The 15,870-nt window shown below is 41.9% G+C and overlaps 1 protein-coding gene across 2 annotated transcripts in view; it reads left to right on the top strand.

Annotated features, from left to right (window-relative positions):
- The first annotated feature begins 1,747 nt into the window (after window positions 1-1,747).
- The window catches only part of LOC309380447 (uncharacterized protein), a 35,295-nt gene continuing 21,172 nt past the window's right edge, over window positions 1,748-15,870 (top strand). The window contains exons 1-3 of one of the 2 annotated variants that reach the window (XM_081930318.1): window positions 1,748-1,792; window positions 9,873-9,980; window positions 14,928-15,128. In XM_081930318.1, coding sequence (XP_081786444.1) covers window positions 1,783-1,792; window positions 9,873-9,980; window positions 14,928-15,128 — 319 coding nt within the window. In that variant the 5' untranslated portion in view covers window positions 1,748-1,782. Of the gene's footprint in view, window positions 1,793-9,872; window positions 9,981-14,867; window positions 15,129-15,870 lie in introns of those variants that run through there. The other variant, XM_081930319.1, reaches the window with a different exon arrangement.

The following is a 15,870-nucleotide window of genomic DNA, read 5'->3' as shown; positions in this document are numbered from 1 at the left end:
GTGACAGAAAAAGTGTTTCAGATATTGGGCAAGCAGCTAATAATTAACAGGTTTATATGAATTACCACTTCAGCTGAATTGTTCATGACATCTGGCCATTTTTATGGCCAAAACCAGCAACATTGCCCTCCAGGTTAAAAAAAAAAGTTTTGAAATACTATGCATTATGAACAATGAATAATAATCACAGGTTGCTATAGACTAGAGGTTTAGGCATGACATGATAGCATCTCAGAGTGCCTACAGAAACCTTACAAGTTTTTCTGGCTGGTTGCAAAATAGCTCTTTGTGTGGGATGTGCTCTTCCCTAGTTGCAGTTATGAAAGAATTTCCAGTGAAAGCTGACTTGGATGGCGTCATAGGCCCCTAAGGAAGGAAAACATGAAGCTCCTTGTGGTCAAATGATCTGCCCTGCAGCACTGCCAGAATTGCTGGCTTTATAGGGAGATAGTCCATAAATGGATGCCTGAAAAGCCTCCCAAACAGGGGCAATCAACAGTGCCAGGAAACTTGCAACTTTGACTGTTATGTCAAAGGTAGTATATTTGAAAGTACATTTTCTCTTGCCTTTTTCTTACTTAGCATGTGACAAGCTGAACTTTCTGAATATTTATTCCTGGAAAGTTTTGCATATGTAAATGCACTGTTAGACAAATGGCCCATATACTGTATCAATATATGCTTCTATGTACAAGACACCAAGAAGAATCCACCAACAGCATATGAATCAACATGGCTAACCTGATTCAAAAACACCCACCCACCCCCCTCACACACGAAAACAAAGTTCAACACAGCCAATCACAAACAAGCAACCGCACCCTAGGCCAATCCCAACCTCTCTCACCACCATCAATGGAACACAAGCGAATAGCAAAGAGAACCTGCACAAACGACGCTGACACAAAAAACCGCACATGCATTAAGCAAAATAGAAATATCGCCTCCTGACCCCACCCCCACCCACCATGGCCCCCTCCACCTCTTCTCCCCTTTTTTCTTCATAATGTAACCCTAATGTCTCAACAAATGAAACTAACCTATGGAAAATGTAACTTGAAAAAAGAGACATTGAGCATACCTTTGTAAACCAAGAAAACTTTAATAAAATATTATTTTAAAAAATATATGCTTCTATGTGCTTCTGGGGGCACACTGAGACCAGCATAACCTTGTGCTGTTCATCTGATAACATTCTTCATTGCAGGCATGGTCAACTGCAGTCAGACACAGTCACCATCCTGGCAGGAACGACATTGCCAGTGGGTCTCCCCTTCTGCATTATGCGCTCCTTTTACTGGCACGACATGTCACACTCTGCTCCTGACATATATGCCAGGGCAAGAGCACAGGAGTCACCTACTGGCAGGCATTAGTCCAGACACTGCTCCATCTGGCTCTGTTGTCCTTCTGGAGCATCACTCAAGCAGGGATTGGCCATGTTTATTTCAGCATTGGGGATAGTCTTCTGAGACACCCTAAGTCCCACATGCGATTTTTGTGAACTTTGAATTGAATGAGCCCCCAGAAGAAACACGGGGCTGCAGTGATGCCCGTTTAATTAATGGCCTGACTCCTGGCCAAAGAAGAAACCCGATTCCCTATCAGAAGCATGGCTTCATTTCCACAGGAAACCATATCCTAGTCCATGTCAAAAGGCTCCTGCATTTTTAAACATGCTCTGTGTCAGATTCTTCCACATGAAGCAGCTTGTTCTTAAAGAAACAAAACAAAAAAAGCTCTTGAGTGAATTCATTATCCTGACTCTACTGTTTGTTCACCATGGAAGAAGGTAAATTTGCTCAAGTTTTTATTTTCTTTTAAGTAAACCTTTTGTTCAGCTGGGTTAAGGCTTCCTGGGAGTGGCAAATGTGACTTGCATGATCAATATTTGTTCAGTGGCTTAAATGTGATTGTTTGTTTATAAAATGCTTCAAACTGGCTCATAAAACAATGTAGATTTTGCTTTCATACTCAGAGGAGCAAAAAGAGAGATACAATTACCTATATTTTAAATTAACATTAATTTGCTGCTGGGGTGGGGGGAGACTGAGCCACACTTCCCAACTGCATAGATGTGAGAAAAAGAGAGAAAAATACAGGAACTTTGCCCTTTCTAGCACCAAAACTGGGAAGTTAGAATGTTTAAACAAAAGTACAAGTTTTGTTTAAACTTTTGTTTAAACTTTGCAAGGACTTTATAATTTTAGTATTCGGAAAGGCGTTAATTTCAGATTGATTTAGTGGGAGAACATCCAGCCCTTATCATCTACTGGATTGTTTCCAAGACAAAGCTGCTCCTTAATCTGAAATATGCTTAAACTATTTCAAAAGGTCACTGTTTGCACTGTGCTTTCCCCCTCCCATCTCCTCCCCCCAACAAGCAATGCTGCAATCCATTCCTCCATGTCTCTTCGGTCAGAGACAAGCGAGTTGCATTTGCACTATGGCTTAACAATAATGATGAAATATGAACATCTACAGAAATAGTGGTTTGCCCACTTGGCAAGAAACCAAGCAAAATTTTCTGTTTGCAAAAAATGCTGGTAAAAGTTCAGTGAGGTATTTCATCTGATTTATAAGTAAGCAACAACAAAAGTATTTTAGTAAAATAATGCGAGAGCAGTGCAGACTGGAGACCTTTCAGCTTTAAATGTTTATTGAAATACTGGCACAACAAAATCAAACTAGCTTTAAGTTAACTGCAGAGTTGTCCAAAGTGTTAACAAAAGGCACTTGGTAGAACTAAACCTCAGTGAAGTAAGCATTCAAAGGTCAAAACTAATGCCTAGAGTGGTAGCCTTAATTTCAAAGACACTGTCTCAGACAGCCAGATGTTGAGAGCCAGTGTGGTGTAGTGGTTAAGAGCGGTAGTCTCGTAATCTGGGGAACCGGGTTTGCGTCTCCGCTCCTCCACATGCAGCTGCTTGGGCCAGTCACACTTCTTTGAAGTCTCTCAGCCTCACTCACCTCACAGAGGGAGGAAGGGAAAGGAGAACACCACACACAAGCACACCCTTTCCTCACAGGGTGTCTATAAAGCTAAAGCATTTCTCTTGGCCTTTAAAGGAAAGGTGAGACACAACATGGGCAGAGGTGTACTGAGGGGATGGCGAAACTAGCCTCCGCTGGGGGTTCAAGCCCAGGGAGGTGTTTGTGTGGTGATGTCCTGCTGCCGACACGGCAAGATCAAAGATGGGAGAAGCTTCCCATCCTTCTCACACTGCAGCACAAAGGTGTGCAATTTTTTCACCCTTCCTTCTATTTACAAAGCTGGCAGCAACTAAAGCCCTCTCCCCACATTCCAGTGGTATTCCACACATTCAAAAATGTACTCAGTGTAGAAATATTTGTTCTCATAGATTTGTATGTGTATAGGCACCTTTTCCACATAATTGGGACATTTATTTGTTTATTGCCTTTATATACCACCTTCTTCTTCCCAAAGGGGCTCAAGGTGACATGCATAGTTCTCATCAACTCCAATTTACCCTCACAACAACCCTATGAGGTAGGTTAGGCTGAGAGGCAGTGACTGGCCCAAGATCACCCAGTGAGCTTCATGGGCAAGGGGCGGTTTCAGCCCTTGTATCCCAAGGTCCTCAACCAACACTAACCACTACACCACACAGGTAGAACATTGCCAGAATGTCTGAAGAGGACTAGTATCTTTTTAATTACCTGTCTTGGAGTGGTATTCAGTGCTAGCCATCTCAGAGTAGACCAATTAAAGTTAATGGACATGTCTAACTTTGGTTCATTTGTTTTCCTGGGTCTACTTTAAGTAGAACTCAGTTGACTACAACATTTGATTTGGACAAATTGTTTCCATGCTAACAATTTTATCTGAAATTGCAATTCCAGGTATTTGGACAGTGCTAGCAATCCAGTTTTTTGTCGTTTGTTTTTAGTATTCAACTTTGTGTGGATGGAGCAGTTATTGTATGGTACTGGGTGATTTTTGTGGATGAGCATTTTTAGTATATTATTTTTGTTTTAATTTTTAGAAGGATAAAATAACAATACACAATAAAAATTAAAACAAAAGTAATATACTAAAAATGCTCATCCACAAAAATCACCCAGTACCATACAATAACTGCTCCATAATTGCTCCAGGACTTCTTTTGTGTGAACCAAATCATAGACTGAATAAATGTAATCTGATTCTCCACTCAGTCATTTTTTCAAGCAAGGCCAGATCATATTATTGCCAATCCATTGCATTTTGGTATTTTCTGCATCTTCTTTTCCTCTTTGGAGGACATTTAAAACATACACAGAATTGCAGAGCCAGCATCAGAACTTGAGGTACTGCTCTTCCATGAGCAGTTTGAAGAGGCATCAATAGTGGTAACTTGAATACTGTTGTTGTTACAGGTTTGACTGTGAAGTGCCTGATGCACTTTTCCATGCAGTTCCCTCCTGTATGGTCACCAACACCAGATTTTGTGGGATGAGGTGCTAAAAAGAGTGGTGGCAGATCAGCTGCAGACACCCTTGGAGAAAACAATTTATCTGAACCCATTTCAGTATGGATTCAGGCCTGAATAAGGGACTCCATTAGACTTCCCTGATGGATTGGGAGAGGGACAGAATCTTCATATCTTACTGAACCATTTTAGTGAGTGGGAGTTGCAGGCACTGTTTTGCAGTGTTTATGCTCCTCCCAACAATAAGCTGTTGGGAGCAGTCATTAGGAGATCTGGAGCACAGTGAAATCACCCAGCACTTTATGTTTGTCGCATCTGAGGTGTGGCCACACAAGTCCTGATCAGGTGCCTGGATGCACCGGTGGGTTGGATGAGGGCCAAAAAGATTAAGATGGAGGCATTGTAGGTAGGTGGCTCCTTAGCCCAGGAAGTAGGCAATTTATCTATTCTTGATGGGGAGCAGATAGGTAGTCTAAGGTTGCTTTTACTCTTTACAGTTTCTGCCCCTGAAATTCATTCTTGTTCAGTAGTAGTAGTAGTAGTAATATAGTGATTCCACATGACACTTAATATAGCACTGTCTTATCAAGGAATTCCCATCCCAATGGTCACCATATTTCTATAATGTTTACTCAACAGGAAGTCCTGCTCAGCAAAAGAATCTGCAGCATTAATTAGTAGTTTTCTTTTTCCTTTCTGCCCCTATAATTTCTTCTTGTTCAGTGGAGCAGTAGTGTTACTAATAGCCTCAACTGCATCTTAATTGGCCATTTCTTGATTCCTAGATTTAATATATTTCATTTAAAACACAGTGGCAGGAAACATGAGCCGTCTCATTAAGGGACATTCAGGGCAGATTCTGGAAGGAGAAAGCTTCTAATAAAAAGCGCAGGAGATTTTTGCTCTTTCTTCTGAATAAACATTATAGACTGGCATTGCAGGATGAGGATATAGCACTATTTCAAGAGCTGTGTGGAGCCCCTGTTTTATTGCCATTTCCAGATGACAGAAGAAAACTAATGTATCAAAAGAACTAAAGGACCATCGTGTGGAATCAGGCAAAGTAACTGCAAATAACTTATCATACCTGTATGATATTTAGTGAATATAACAAATATTTCTAGTAAATATCAATGAAATATAATTTGTTCCAAAAATTATATTAGCTGTATTATCATTATCAAATTAAAAGCTGCACATAGATCAGTGGTAGTCCCTGTGTACAGAACTGGAGATCAAAGAGAATATCCCTTAATGGCCTCAGCACTGGGCACACATTAACAGAGAACAAAACTCAAATTACATTCCAATTAGAAAACAACATTTGTCATCCTGATTGGTCACTGGTGTGTATCAGACTGATATTTCCATTAATGTGCTCAGTCTTGTTCAACAGTACTCAATGAACAGAAGTCATCAATTTAAGTTCTGTGGGTGAGAAATAATACACTTTAATAGGGTTGTACAATTTAAAGTAGTGCTGAAAACTCTTTTTAAACCCATATAAGTAGGATTTTTTCTTAATTTGTGTGGGTCTCTAAGCAGGTATTTGCAAATATGGTGCAAAACTGAAAGAAAGGAATCAAAACAGTAATCAAAGAAAAAAGAATGAAAAGAATATTGGGGTATTTTGAATTAAACGGGCCATGACTTTACTTACTAGGCAATCAATACTTTGTATGGGAGGGCAAAATCAGGTCAGTTTAGAGCCCAGTTCACAAAGATCCTATTCCTCAGGCATCTGTAGGATTTGCTGAAGAAATAAAGAGCAAATCTGCTATATATAAGCCTGGAGTTCCCTGGAAAGAGGGAATGTAAGGGGAACAATCCACAACACCCTTAACGAACTGCAATTCCCAAAATTCTCTGGGGGGAAGCCATGACAGTTCAAAGAGGTTCCATGGTGCTTTAAAGTATAGTGTGACTATGGCTCAGGACTCCAGCAAAGGAGAGGCTTTGGATCCAATGGACTCAGTGCCAGGGGTGGAGGAAGGGGGTGCAGTGGGGGGGGTGACAAAATGCTGGGCGGCACTCACAGCAGGGCCTGCAGCGCACCCAAGCCATGTGTCTCTCCTGGGAGTGATGTGGTGGCTTGGGCTCTTGCAGGCTCCTCGCTGCCCAAACGGTCTGCTCTCCCCCCAGCTGTAGGGCGGCTGAGTGGGAGGAGGCAGGCAGGCAGACTCCAGGGGCCCCATGGTGCATCCTGTCCCTATGGGATTCCTCTGCTGCTGCGCAGTGCCTCTCCTGACCCTCCCCTGATGCCTCTTCAACTCTTTCCACTCTTACTGCTTTTGGAGCATTGACAGCACAGGAGTAAGGGCAGCTGCAGAGGACTCCATGTGCTAAAGGACGAGACCTACAGGGACAGACCTCCTTTTCTGCCTGTGGACTTCCTTCTCCAACCATAGACTGGGAGGTCCATATTATCCTTTGAGCCCTGGGACCATAACACTGCAGTCTCATTGTCACTCAGATTTGTGGGAGGTCAATTATCCGTGCATCATTTTAAACACATGACACCTGTATTGAAATGTTAAGAATCCTTAACATAATTTAAGCAATATTCTAATTAGCAAAACAAGTACCTCCCCCCCCCCACTCAATATACCATGGATAATTGTTAGGGTAAATTGGACAGCTAGAACGGTTCTGAAATTTATTCCCTCAACATGTTTAATTTTAATGTGATCAGCTGGAACACAGCGCAGTGCTGCCAAAGGGCTCAGAAATAACATAAGCATAATAAATTACAGAAAGTAATAATGGGGGGTATTAATTGCTATGCTCTTGTTCTGCTTTATCTGTTAATTGTATTCATATATCACTCCTTGTATATAAATTTGACTTCAATTGTTTTTACTATCATAAAAGTAAGAATAAGAAGGCAGTCAGCCCTAAAGGCATATGGTGTCTTCTCTGTGGGTTTGTTTTTTTTTACAAAACCCAGAAGCCAGCTATGAGTTTGGAAACAGTTCAGAGGGATATAATGAAGAGCACAGTTAGATGATGCTTTTAGGCAACCTTATTGCCCAAGAACCTGAACAGTCAAGAAGCTATGTGGTTAAAAAAGAGTGGAAAACAAATTATATGTAAAATAATGTGGCGGCAATAGAATATTGCTTCAACTGAGCTGGGGAGGAAGACAGAAAGTCTTAATGTATATTTGTGTGGTAATGTTGCAAACTTATATGGTTTGAAGATAAGGGACTTATCTTTAAGGAATTTTTATTTCAGGATAACGTGACTCAAAAATGAGCATTTTCTCCTACAGCTCCTGTATTATTCCCTTCCCTTTGCCATGCATGACACACCATCCATTGATTCAGATGGCTTGTCAAGACATCTCTTTTTGTCCAGGCTTTTACTGGACCCTGTTTTGTGTGTTTGAATCTCTCCCGAAAGCCTGTTTAATTGGTTTCCACCCTTTATCAAAAGGTCCCAGTCCAGGTTGCAGCAAACCAGTGGTACAATTTAATTAATATTAGGTAAAACGAATGTTTAATATAAAATTTTAAAAATGCATTTTAAATGGAGAATAAAAGCAGGTCTGAAAGAAATACCTCTGCTGTTAAAGGCCAAGGTAAAGAGGTTTGTCTTATGCATAGGATGCTGGTTAGACAATGAGGATACAAAACAGGGGGGAAATTCAACAATTTGATCAGCAGACTGAGCAGGCACACACACCCTTCCATCAGATGTCAAGGCAATAAGCAACTGTCTTACTTTTAATAAACATATAAAGGCAGCCCTGTTTAGGGAAGTTTTTAATGTTTAATGCTGCATTGTGTTTTTAATATTCGGTTAAGTGCCTTCCCCACTATTAATAATATTTTATTTATTTTTTAAAAGGGATCATATGTACAGATCAAGGTCTGGCAGTGGTGAGCCTGTGTTACAGGTTTGTACAGTCAGTGGGACAGGGAAATGAAGCTCAGTGCCAAGGAGTGGCTGAAAACTGGGGAAGGAAGGAGGACTAATGATTTACAAGATGCTAGAGGAGAAGTCTAGGGCAGGCAGTACAGAAATAACATTGCACCTGCATAGAGAGCTGTGCAAACTAAGTAGTTATGTTATATCATCATTGTCTGTCCTGGCAGGTTGCTAGAGGCACATTGGGCACACTGTGTGCATTTTGCAAACTGAGGTCCCCTCTCCTCCCTCACACTCACCTGCTCTAGTGAGCACACCTGAAAGCTCATTTGGTTTCCCCCTGACTTCACTGGTCACAGGAACATAGGAAGCCGACTTCATACCAAGTCAGGACACTGGTTCATCTAGCTCAGTCTGCACTGACTGGCAGCTGCTCTCCAGGGTTTTAGACAGGGGACAATTCCCCGCCCTGCCTGGAGACACCAGGGATTGAACCTGGGACCTTCAGCATCCAAGCAGGTCCCTCTGCCAGGGACCATGCAGTTGGAAACAAGCAGAGGCCATGCTCAGCCTGTCACAAGTCCTATCCTCAAACCAGCCTCAAACATTTGCCTCTCGGTGGCTTGCTCCCTCTGTGGGAATGTCCCTGAACTTTCTGCCGCTCCCCAGCCATGTTGTTGGCATGCCTCATCTTGGTTGGTTGTTCTGCTCTGCCTGGAACATACCCTGTTTTGCCTCCACCTGAATTTAACCCTACTCTAAACCTCTAGATTTAGTTCATATAAATTTTTGAAAAAACCAAACCATACTTGCATATTTTCATAATCCACTTTGAGATGTTATTACAATCAAGCTGTATATAATTGCCATGAATATACATACATTCATACATACATGCCGCATGGAGGGATAGCTTCTTCCTGCCTCCACAAGCCATCTGTGTTGATGGCATTTGCTCCATCTCCTCCTCTGCAAAACTGAGACCGGAAAGCAACAGCAAGAAACAGGCCACCTTAGCAAGAGCAAAGACCAAGGCCGGCATTTCACACAGCAGGAACCTGGCAGGGAGTCTGTCTCCTGAAAGGAGGCTTGAATGGAGTGGTCAGTATGGTGGGGGCAGGACTGTGGAGCCCCCCCCTTTGTGTCTGTGGCATCCATTGAGTTTTCTTGGCTGTCTCTTCCACCAGAGGAACCCAAGAAGTCCAACATGCACTGTTACATATTTTGTACTATTTGTTTGTGTCAGTATTTTTAACATTGTAAACTGCCTTGGCTCTCTTGGCAGAAAGGTGTTGCTTTATGTCAGAACGTAGAAACTGCTCAGGGTCTAACAGACTCTGGATATTTAACATCTGGGTTAACCTTTCAGACATCAAGCTGATGTGCAGCTCATTAATCTGTTTATTCTGTATTAACTGCAAAACAGATTATAAGTAACATGTATGTATCAGTCAAGCTAACTAGCTAGGTCTGGATTATTGTTTCTCATTCAAATGGTCATTATGATAAACAGAGATTCAAATGAATGAATGGTTGTAAAAGTGATACGGGTATTTTATTTCTGTTCAGGGATGTACCTTACATCTGAAGAACATATCCCCATGTCTTCACGGTCTTGGCTGTCGAAGAAAAAAAGAAATTCTGTCTTCCCTGCTGCAGAAAGCCAAAACAAAACAGGTACAAATTAACCCAGTGTCTTTCCAAACCTCATAGTTGCAAAGTTACAAAATGACTGTTAGGAAATTGTGAAACCCAAAGACAGCAAGAAACTGTTATATCATGGTCATAAACATACCTTCTTGGAAAACAACAGACATTGAGTTCAACAGAATTACCACTAAACAAACATGCATTGGATCACAACCAATTGCCTCAATGCAAATAAGTGTTACCGTTTACAATGCTTGTGATTGTGTGGAAAGAATAAGCAAATAAATTATGTTATATGGCTCTTTGATGAATTTAGGGATCCCTCCTTACTGTACATAACACACACACACACACACACACAGAGAGAGAGAGAGAGAGAGAGAGAGAGAGAGAGAGTTCAAAAACTGAGGGCATGAAGCAATACAGGGGGAGCTCATTACATTCATTCATCTATAGCATTTACATGCTGCCCAATTAACCATGCCACCTGTGCGATTCGCACATTGAAATTTCTTTCTCCAGCTAGGCCCTCTGATTTAGCTTGTTAAGGATGCTGAGAACTGAAGTTCTGTGTGGGGTGAACTACAGTTCCCAGAATTCTTTGGACAAAGTAATGTGCTTTCAGCACACTTTCTATGTATGGTTTGGTCCTGGAATGAGGGTTGTTTTCAGGAGTTAGTGATGGGAGCCTCTATTCCTGGGAGGCAGCAGAATGAAAAGATTGTGAGGAGGGCAATCTGTGGAGGCTCCAGCCCCCAGACTGCCGGAGATGAGCAGCAACAAGGAGATGGGAGAGGAGCAGGCCAGGAAATTTAATGGTTCCTGGTTACACAACATTTGTGAATGAACTTCACAATTTGAAGCTAGAAACTAGTACTGAGCCTGGTATGAGGATTAGATTTATGGGGAAGGGAAGCTATAGATCTCTTGCATTCCTGTAGTAACAAGGCAAGCCATTATTTCCATGGTATATTTGGTGACTGAAAGGTTAGACAGTTTTATGCTGTGACAGTATTAAGAGTTATTTTGGCTTCTATCAACAATAAATCATGGCAGCAAATTCTCTCTGTCTAAAGTCCTCCCATGTGAATCTAGTAAGTGTTTTGAGAGCTTCGTGAGAAAGATAACAAGGGAGTATAGTTGCTGCATGCCTGAATCTATTTGGGGGCAGTGGTGCAATCCTGTGATATCTCCCTCATTGCCAAAACTTCACTATGGATTTAACTGAAGAATAATCTGCAGGCAGTGTTTTGGCTGATAAACTCCTAAATAATCTTTCATACCATCTGAGCCATGGGAGTTTCTCTTTTTCTCTCATCTGTACTTAGAGTACAGTTCTTTCTCATATGCACTGATGCACACCTTCTTCTCTTCACCCCACCTTCTGTTTCTTTCTCTCAACATGTATTACCTTCTTATCCTCTCTGGCCCATCTCTCCCCCCACCCCATCCTCACTCAACTCTTCCTCCCTCCACTTTTTACCCACTTTTTCTTCTTGGCTAATTTCTCTCTCATTTGCCTCTTCCTTTCTTGTCTCCCTTCCTTTCTTGCCCTTCCCTCTTCATCTCTCAGGCCCCTTCTGTCCTGGATGTGTCTCTCACTCTCCCATTTCTTTCCTGTTTGCAATGAGACTTTACCACTGCAAGTACCATTTGAAGGGCAATGTTACGTTGAGTTTTACTCAGATCCATTGAAGTTAATGAACACAATCATGTTAGTTCCATTGATTTCAATTATTATTATATCATTTTCATTTTGTAAGTTTAGTATTTGAAAATGTACCGGTACATCTTTCAAAATTTAGTTAATAGTTTCTTGTAAGGGATATTTGGTAGGCTTCTGCTTTTAATGGGGATATTGGAATAGGGATATTGGAATAGGGTGTGTGTGTGTAATATGAAAGTCAGAAATCACACATCTTTAATTCCCAAGCTGAGAACATCAATTTCTACAAATTGTTCAGTCTCACTTGTAAAGCAGAAAGGGATGTGGTTACTTTATGAGCTACATCAAATTCCAAATTTCTTCTTCCAAACCTATGAATTTTTTTCTACTGTCATCCAACTCTGATTATAATAGATGCTTTGTGTGTGGAATGCCTGTTTTTCTATTAGATAACCCAAGTGGGTTTCTCCCAAAGGGATTCGAGCCAAAATAGGGGAAGTATGATTTGGATTATGAACTAATTTGGGTTTATGCGTGCATTCCACATATGAAAATCCATGCAGAGGGGTAAAACCCTGAATATTTCCTTCAAGAAGCAAGATAATCATAATGTTACCAAGTCATATAGTTAAGAATCCTGCCGTGACATGAACTGCAAGAGACATGGCTGGCCTCATGACTTGATCATTTGATTAGAACAACAGAGCCTTTTGTTAGTGTTGTAAAGCCATACAATTCTTAACCATAAATATATCTTTATCTGATAAAATAGCTGTTCTGAATTTACAATTGTTCTGAAGTTACAAAGGAGGAAAAAAGCAAAAAGCCAGGGGGAAATGAGGAGAAAATGAACAGGAAGAAAGAAACTGTGAGGGGATGGAAGAATGGGGGAACATTAGGATGGATTGGGGCCACATACATGAGGTCGAGTGCACACATCAGGCCCCAGGCTCCAGGATGCCCACCCGTGCTCTAAGCAGAAATAATATGATAAATGTAATATACTAAATAATATAATAATAGGAGAAGCTGCCTTGAGAATTCTTTTTGTGGGGAAGGGGAGGTAGGGTACAAATCCTGAAATAATAAAATTGTTCTGGCAGGTTTGGAACTTGCAGTTCTTATAGCTGTTGTATATTATAGAATGAGCAAATGGTACTTGCTTCAGGAGCATATATGTGTTCCCTCTGCACAAATCCAGGAGGCCGGATAAAGAATGCACAAGGGATTTGCATGCTCTTTATTATAATATGATAGCAAACTGCAAAACTGAGCTCAGAGGGAGGACAAAGGATCTCTGCGCATACTGAAAGGCACTTTTGTTTACCTCTGGTTCACAAAGCACTTAGCCACTACCTTCATGTAAAGGTAAAGGAGGTAAAGGACTCCTGGACAGTTAAGTCCAGTCCAAGGCGACTATGGGGTTGCAACACTCATCTCGCTTTCAGGCCGAGGGAGCCAGTGTTTGTCCACAGACAGCTTCTGGGTCTTGTGGCCAGCATAACTAAACTGCTTCTGGCACAGTAGGACACCTTGATAGAAGCCAGAGTGCACAGAAACCCCATTTATCTTCTCACCACAGAGACCTATTTATCTGCTCACACTGGTGTGCTTTCGAATTGTTAGGTTGGCAGGAGCTGGGACAGAGCAACAGGAGCTTACTCCAACCACCTACCTTCAGATGGGCAATCCCAAGAGGCTCAGTGGTTTAGACCACAGCGCCACCTGCGTCCGATCAGAGGGTTGGCGGTTCAATTCCCCGTGGCGGGGTGAGCTCCCATTGTTCGGTCCCTGCTCCTGCCAACCTAGCAGTTCGAAAGCCCGTCAAAGTGCAAATAGATAAATAGGTACCACTCCAGTGGGAAGGTAAACGGCATTTCCGGGCGCTGCTCTGGTTCTCCAGAAGTGACTTAGTCATGCTGGCCACATGACTCAGAAGCTCCCTCGGCCAGTAAAGCGAGATGCGCGCCACAACCCCAGAGTTGTCCGCAACTAGACCTAACGGTCAGGGGTCCCTTTACATTTACCTAACATAACAAAATACAGGTTCCAGCCTTGAACAACTGGAAATACAAATTTCAACACAGGAAGGGAGGGGGAAAAGAGGGAAGGCTAGCAGAGCCTGATTTTGTGTGATGCACTTATATAGATTTTGTTTCTGATGTGGGTAATAAAGGAATAAAGGGAGGCAACAAGTGAATGCCCAGGGAGATGTTTCAGGCAGAAGCAAGGGATTTGAGGAAAAGGAAACTTCTGGGGGTCTGGAAGGTGGTGGAACAAGAGGTGAGGAAGTTCCAGGCAAGAACATGTCAGTTTATAAACTGAAAGATAATGTGGGGAAGGGAGCTTCAATATAAAAAAAATATTTGTGCAAGATATTATCTGTTTTAAGCTCTGTGAATCAAATAATTTCAACCTCGTGGCTTTCAAAGATGATCAGACAAATTCCTGGAGGGTGAGGCTGTCAGTGCCCCGTCCAAGGCTGGGCATTGCAGTGGGGCAGAGCTTTGCTTGCAGGCTTCCCACGGGCATCTGGTCAGCCACTGTGAAAAGAGGGTGCAAGATGGGCCATGGGCTGATCCAGCAGGCTCTCTTTGTGTTCACCACAGTGAAAATTGAAAAGCCTGCAACTTTAAAATCCAGCAACAGGCATGGCCAGCCCTGGGGCTGTGGGCTGTCACAGCCCTGCCTTAAGCCAGTGGAGCCAATCTTTGAACTTAATAACAATAACAATAACAATAACAATAACAATAACAATAACAATAATAATATTTTATTTATACCCCGCCCTCCCCAGCCAAGGCTGGGCTCAGGGCGGCTAACAAGCAATAATAAAAACAAGTTGAATGATTACAACTTAAAAAAAAAAGATTAAAATACAACATTAAAATATTGAAACATTAAAATATTAAAATTCAGCCTCATCACAGGAGGAGAAAGGAAAAAGAAAAAAGAAAGAGAGGAAGGGAATCAAATTGGCTCCAAGCCAAAGGCCAGGCGGAACAACAGGCCCTGCGGAAAGAAATCAGATCCTGCAGGGCCCTGGTCTCATGAGACAGAGCGTTCCACCAGCCCGGAGCCAGTGTTGAAAAGGCCCTGGCTCTGGTTAAGGCTAATCTGACTTCCTTAGGGCTTCATTATTAGAAGTGGGAGCTTCGGCAGGTCCATCTTTGCAGCTTACTATGGCCACAGTCTGAAACATGCTCGTTTATATATGCTAGCAAACTGTAATTCTCTTTATGTTGTAGCCTTCCTCTTATAGCCCTGCTCCTGTTTCTGTATGAATGACTCATGTCATGCTGTTCCAGAGGCCTGGGTGCAAACAGTGATCCCATCAAGCTCTCAAGTGACAGAGGAGTCAGTGAGAAGTGATGCTGAGCCCAAATCACAAACAACCATCAGCTCATCTATCCCTCTGCCGGGCAGTATTATGGACTACATGGATGAGCTGCAAATGCATCCTCCGTGTGCTGCAAAAAGCGCTGCCATTGTTGAGGAAGCTGGACGTGGTAAGCATTCTGTCCCTGACACCAACAAAATCACATCATTTGTTTCCATATTGTACACATTAAGCACCTTAACATCTCACACAAACGAGCAAGAAATGTTTGAAGTCCATGGATTGAATAATAATAATAATAATAATAATAATAATAATAATAATAATAATAATTTATTTATACCCCGCCCATCTGTCCGGGCTTCCCCAGCCACTCTGGGCAGCTTCCAAAAAAATATTAAAATACTGTAATACATTAAACATTAAAAGCTTCCCTAAACAGGGCTGCCTTCAGATGGATGGGTTGGATCCAGAGTGTTCTTCCATTGGCTGAAGTTCCTTTGGATCCAGCCATATTTTTCATCATTATTCATGCAGATCTGCATAATACTTTAGGTGGAGATTTCCTAGTCATGGCAACTATTTTAGATTCTCACAGGGAACCTTCTGTGACCATAATTAAAGTCATTCTGCAGAACCCAATGAAGTATCAGCAGGGAAGGGTGAAGTATTAGGCTGTTACCCTGTATCACATAATGAATAAGATACAGTACATTGATGCCATCATTTGATACATTTGTGTGCAATGAAAGAACTTGGAGATACATTCATATCGATAAGGTTGCCAGGTTGCAATGTGGAGAACCTAATATGAATGTTAGTACAGTAAGACACAATTAATTTATGCAGTGACTGTACCTCTTGCCATGGCCTTTACAGTGGAACCTCGGGTTGTGGGCGTAATCCATGAC

This window comes from Podarcis melisellensis, assembly GCF_964234715.1.
Source record: "Podarcis melisellensis genome assembly, chromosome: 11".
NCBI lineage: Eukaryota > Metazoa > Chordata > Lepidosauria > Squamata > Lacertidae > Podarcis > Podarcis melisellensis.
This window is presented reverse-complemented; position numbering and strand designations above follow the sequence as displayed.